Source organism: Portunus trituberculatus, chromosome 12, assembly GCF_017591435.1.
Source record: "Portunus trituberculatus isolate SZX2019 chromosome 12, ASM1759143v1, whole genome shotgun sequence".
Taxonomy (NCBI): domain Eukaryota; kingdom Metazoa; phylum Arthropoda; class Malacostraca; order Decapoda; family Portunidae; genus Portunus; species Portunus trituberculatus.
Window position 1 is genome coordinate 5,514,652 of NC_059266.1, and position 5,887 is coordinate 5,520,538.

The following is a 5,887-nucleotide window of genomic DNA, read 5'->3' on the forward strand; positions in this document are numbered from 1 at the left end:
CTCCTCCTCCTCCTCCTCCTCCTCCTCCTCCTCCTCCTCCTCCTCCTGTTATCTATATTTTCTTTCTAATCCTCCTCCAGAGTAATTTCTTCTGCTCGTTCTTGTCTCCCTCCTTCTCCTCCTCCTCCTCCTCCTCCTCCTCCTCCTCCTCCTCCTCCTCCTCCTCCTGAAGACGTATGGCAGTATTGGTGGTGTATTGCCTTCTCGTAATTTACCTTCCTATCTTTTTTTCTTTTCTCTCCCTCTCCCTCTCCCTCTCTCCCTCTCTCCCTCTCCCTCTCCCTCTCGCTCTCTCTCCCTCTCTCTCGAGTAAAACACCCATTTCTTCTCTCCCTCAACACAAATCTTTCTCCCTCCCTACTGTGTCTAAGGTAATTTTTTCTCTCCTCTCTCTCTCTCTCTCTCTCTCTCTCTCTCTCTCTCTCTCTCTCTCTCTCTCTCTCTCTCTCTCTCTCTCTCTCTCTCTCTCTCTCTCTCTCTCTCTCTCTCTCTCTCTCTCTCTCTCTCTCTCTCTCTCTCTCTCTCTCTCTCTCTCTCTCTCTCTCTCTCTCTCTCTCTCTCTCTCTCTCTCTCTCTCTCTCTCTCTCTCTCTCTCTAATGGAAACTTAAGTACCGTATGGAAACCTTCTCTTTCTCATTAACTTTCCAAATTGAAACCTTCCGGGATTACAGAGCCACTGACAGCCTCTCTCTCTCTCTCTCTCTCTCTCTCTCTCTCTCTCTCTCTCTCTCTCTCTCTCTCTCTCTCTCTCTCTCTCTCTCTCTCTCTCTCTCTCTCTCTCTCTCTCTCTCTCTCTCTCTCTCTCTCTCTCTCTCTCTCTCTCTCTCTCTCTCTCTCTCTCTCTCTCTCTCTCTCTCTCTCTCTCTCTCTCTCTCTCTCTCTCTCTCTCTCTCTCTCTCTCTCTCTCTCTCTCTCTCTCTCTCTCTCTCTCTCTCTCTCTCTCTCTCTCTCTCTCTCTCTCTCTCTCTCTCTCTCTCTCTCTCTCTCTCTCTCTCTCTCTCTCTCTCTCTCTCTCTCTCTCTCTCTCTCTCTCTCTCTCTCTCTCTCTCTCTCTCTCTCTCTCTCTCTCTCTCTCTCTCTCTCTCTCTTAACAAACCTCTCTATATAAAGTGGTAAATTTATGTTTGGTTTCATTCTCTACCTATCTCTCTCCGCTCCTCCCACCCAATCAAGTATCTCTCTCTCTCTCTCTCTCTCTCTCTCTCTCTCTCTCTCTCTCTCTCTCTCTCTCTCTCTCTCTCTCTCTCTCTCTCTCTCTCTCTCTCTCTCTCTCTCTCTCTCTCTCTCTCTCTCTCTCTCTCTCTCTCCTTTAGCTCTCAGTATCTCACACTGGTCATCTTCTTTCTCATTTCATATTTTCTTTCCTCACTCTTCTCCTTTACTCCAACTTATTTCCTCCTCCTCCTCCTCCTCCTCCTCCTCCTCCTCCTCCTCCTCCTCCTCCTCCTCCTCCTCCTCCTCCTCAATATATTGGGAGGAGAAGGAAGTTATCTCCACCTTCGCTTCTGCCTCATTGTTTTTCTCCGCCCAACTAATTGCCTTCCTCTCCTCCTCCTCCTCCTCCTCCTCCTCCTCCTCCTCCTCCTCCTCCTCCTCCTCCTTCTCCTCCTCCTCCTTTCCTCTCTCTTTCTCTCTGTCTCTCTGTTTTTCTGTCTCCCTATTTATTTATGTGCTTTTGTTAGCTGGTTTTAATTACTCTCTCTCTCTCTCTCTCTCTCTCTCTCTCTCTCTCTCTCTCTCTCTCTCTCTCTCTCTCTCTCTCTCTCTCTCTCTCTCTCTCTCTCTCTCTCTCTCTCTCTCCTTCATTTTCCTTCCTTTTCCTGTCTTTTTCCTTCATCGTCATTTTTTTACTTATTTTTTTACTTTTACTTCCTCGTGTGTGTGTGTGTGTGTGTGTGTGTGTGTGTGTGTGTGTGTGTGTGTGTGTGTGTGTGTGTGTGTGTGTGTGTGTGTGTGCCACTGCATATTTGTGGCTCGTTTTCTTTATGGAGTTATTCGATTGGTTTGTTGTTGTTGTTTTGTTGTTGTTGTTGTTGTTGTTGTTACCTGTTTGTGTGTTTGTTTGTGTGTGTGTTGTGTGTTTGTTCAGGTGTGTCATGAAGTGAAGTTGTTTGCTTTTATGTTTTTATTATTATTATTGTGTGTGTGTGTGTGTGTGTGTGTGTGTGTGTGTGTGTGTGTGTGTGTGTGTGTGTGTGTGTGTGTGTGTGTGTGTGTGTGTGTGTGTGTGTGTGTGTGTGTGTGTGTCTCTCTATCTTTTCTCTCTCTCTCTCTCTCTCTCTCTCTCTCTCTCTCTCTCTCTCTCTCTCTCTCTCTCTCTCTCTCTCTCTCTCTCTCTCTCTCTCTCTCTCTCTCTCTCTCTCTCTCTCTCTCTCTCTCTCTCTCTCTCTCTCTCTCTCTCTCTCTCTCTCTCTCTCTCTCCCATCCACCCCCTCACCTTAAGTCACCACCACCACCACGGGCTCCTGGGGTGCGGCGGACGCCCTGGGGAGCCCCGGGTTTGTGGTTAGCGGGGCAGGGGGCCACCCCGACAATCACCAACCCCTGGGGGTGAGACTGGGGCCTGGAACAACACCCAGACACCTTTCAGTGCCTTGAGATGTATGGCGGGGGGAGGGGAGGTGGGGAATGGTGGGGGAGGTTGCTGGGGAGGGACTGGGGAGGGACTGGGGAGGTTCTGGGGACATGGGGAGGGGGTGAGTGGGAGGAAGTTAGCTGTGGGAGGGGGAGGATAAGGAGAAAGAAAGGTTGTAGGGAGAATGGAGGTGTGGAGAGGTGAGGGGGAGAGTGAGGGAGAGGTAAGAGGGAGAGGGAGAGAAAACATACGTGGTAACAGGTGTATGAGTAGATAGACAGCTGCGATAGACAGGCAGGTAAGCGTGCGTACACAAACCTGCTTACCTGCACGCACACACACACACACACACACACACACACACACACACACACACACACACACACACACACACACACACACACACACACACACATTGGGTTCTCGTGTTTTTTTTTGTTATAGTTTGTTTTTGTATAGAAATTTGTGATATCAGGGACACAGACAGACAGACAGACAGACAGACAGACAGACAGACAGACATGCACTAGACAGACACCAACAGACAGATAGACACGTGAATTTATAAATAGAAAATATAAAAGATAGACAAATTGTTAGACAGACAGACAGATAGACAAAGGAATACATAGACAGACAGACAGACAGACAGACAGACAGACAGACAGACTGAAGAAATAAAATAAAGGCTGGAGATAATCTATTTAGACAGACAGACTGACAGACAGGAAAGACAAAAACGGCTTTCAAATATATAAAAAATATTTCGATTATTAATAGAGAAACAGAAGAGAAGGAAAAGAAATAGTAGTAGTAGTAATAGTAGTAGTAATGATAGTAATAATAATAATAGTGAAAATAATAATAAAAATAGCAATAAGACAGCTTTCATTCCGAGTGGTGCGTGTTATCAATGTATTATCTCCGAGGTTATCAACTGTTGCCTTATTGATGGTGGTAAGTCAGTGTAACGGTGCCTCCTCCCCACCCCCCTTCCTCTTATCTGTCTAGCTGCATCACCACCATTATCATCGTCACCACAATCACCACCGTCACCACCACCACCATCGTGTCCTTCTTTCTCTTCTTGTTCTTGCTGGTGGTGTGGTGTTGTTGTTGTTGTTGTTGTTGTTGTTGTTGTTGTTGTTATTAGTGTTGTTGTTACAGTGGGTGGTGGTGCTATTGGTGATCTACTACTACTACTACTACTACTACTACTACTACTACTACTACTACTACTACTACTACTACTACTACTACTACTACTACTACTACTACTACTACTACTACTACTACTTCATTTGAATGCAAGTTAACAATTCTCTCTCTCTCTCTCTCTCTCTCTCTCTCTCTCTCTCTCTCTCTCTCTCTCTCTCTCTCTCTCTCTCTCTCTCTCTCTCTCTCTCTCTCTCTCTCTCTCTCTCTCTCTCTCTCTCTCTCTCTCTCTCTCACACACACACACACACACACACACACACACACACACACACACACACACACACACACACACACACACACACACACACACCTGATCGCCTCGCTGCCCACCCACTGTTCTCATGATGTGTTTGCCCACCCAACGCCCTCCACGCCGCCCACCCGCCCGCGTTCCCACCTCCGCCCGCGCCCTCAGATCGAAACCACCTCCTCTTCCCGATTGATTAGGCGCCATCTGTTACGTCCGGGAGAATTGGGGGGCTGATTTACTGGGTGGGGGCGTTAGGGGCGTGGGGGCATAGGGAGAGGGGCTAAGGGAGGGTGGGTTAGTGGTGGTGGTGGTGGTGGTGGTGGTGTTGTGGTGGGTTGTAAGGTGTGGTGCATGTTTGGGAGGTTTAATTGTTGTTGTTGTTTTTGGTGTTTTTTGGTGTTTTTTGGTGTTTTGGTGGTTTGTTTTGTGAAGGAATGAATGAATGAATGAAGGAAGGAATGAATGAATGAATGAAGGAAGGAAGGATGGTTGATGGAAACGTAGGGTTAATAATGTTTCTTTCTCTTTTTCTTTTTCTCTTTTTTTCTTGTTTTTCATGACGTGTTTTTTGCGTGTTTTTTTGTTTATCATTATTATTGTTATCATTATTCATCATTATCATCATCATCATTTTCATTATCATTATCATCATCATCATCATCTTTCGTCTTTTCCTTTTTGTTCCTGTTTTTGTTCTTGCTCTTGTTCTTCCTCTTTTCTTTTCTTTTCTCATCTCTTCTTTTCTTTTCTTTTCTTTTTCTACTACTACTACTACTACTACTACTACTACTACTACTACTACTACTACTACTGAATAGAAAATTATTCATTCATGGATGCCACAGAGAGAGAGAGAGAGAGAGAGAGAGAGAGAGAGAGAGAGAGAGACACACACACACACACACACACACACACACACACACACACACACACACACACACACACACACACACACACACACACACACACAGTAATAAACAAAACAGATAAAGAGAGAAAGAGAAAGAGAGAGAGAAACAGGCACGGGGATGAGAAGGGGCAGGAAGGGAGGGAGGGAGGGAGGAGGAAAGGTAGGTATGGAGAGAGGGAGAGGGAGAGAAGGAGAGGGGGAGAGGGAAAGGGAGAGGGGGAGGGAGAGGGAGAGTAAGGCCTCCCATGGTCCCAATTATTACAGTGAAAAGGCGAGACTAACACCCGTGGCTACACTGAGTCAACAAGGAGGAGGAGGAGGAGGAGGAGGAGGAGGAGGAGGAGGTGGAGGTTTGGCAGAAGAGTACAAAGATTTAATGGAGAAGCACGAGGAGGAGGAAAAGAAAGAGGATAAGGAGGAGGGTGGTGAAGACGAACAGGAGGAAGAAGAAGAGGAGGAGGAGGAGGAGGAGAAGGAGGAGGAGGAGGAGGAGGAGAGAAAACTGTGTAGGATAAGGATGATGAATGTTAGGATGAAGATGAAGATTGGAAAAGAAGAGAAGAGGTAAATGAAGAACTGAGAACGCCGAGGAAGAGGAGGAGGAGGAGGAGGAGGAGGAGGAGGAAGAGGAGGAGGAAGAAATATTGGAAGAAGAAAATGTATATATAATAAATAGTAACAAGATGAAGATGAAGCGAAAACAAAATGTCAGAATAGATGAAGGAGGAGGAGGAGGAGGAGGAGGAGAAGAAGAAGAAGAAGAAGAAGAAGAAGAAGAAGAAGAAGAAGAGGAGGAGGAAGAGTTGGAAGAGAAGACAAAAAAGAGGAAAGAAAGGAGGAGCAGGAGGAACTAGAAAAAAAGGAGAATAGAGAAGGAAAGAGAAGAAGAAGAAGAAGAAGAAGGAAGAGGTAGTGGTAGTGGAGGAAGGAGGA

General features: G+C 46.3%; 1 protein-coding gene across 1 annotated transcript; it reads right to left on the reverse strand.

Moving 5' to 3' along the window:
• Positions 1-334: 334 nt before the first annotated feature.
• Positions 335-4,248, reverse strand: LOC123502614 (octapeptide-repeat protein T2-like). The gene is made up of 5 exons (XM_045251779.1): positions 4,105-4,248; positions 2,544-2,678; positions 1,166-1,284; positions 686-1,083; positions 335-594 (listed from the first exon to the last, which is right to left on the reverse strand). The coding sequence occupies exons 1-5, from the start codon at positions 4,246-4,248 to the stop codon at positions 335-337; spliced, it is 1,056 nt and encodes a 351-aa protein (XP_045107714.1).
• Between the last annotated feature and the right edge of the window lie 1,639 nt (positions 4,249-5,887).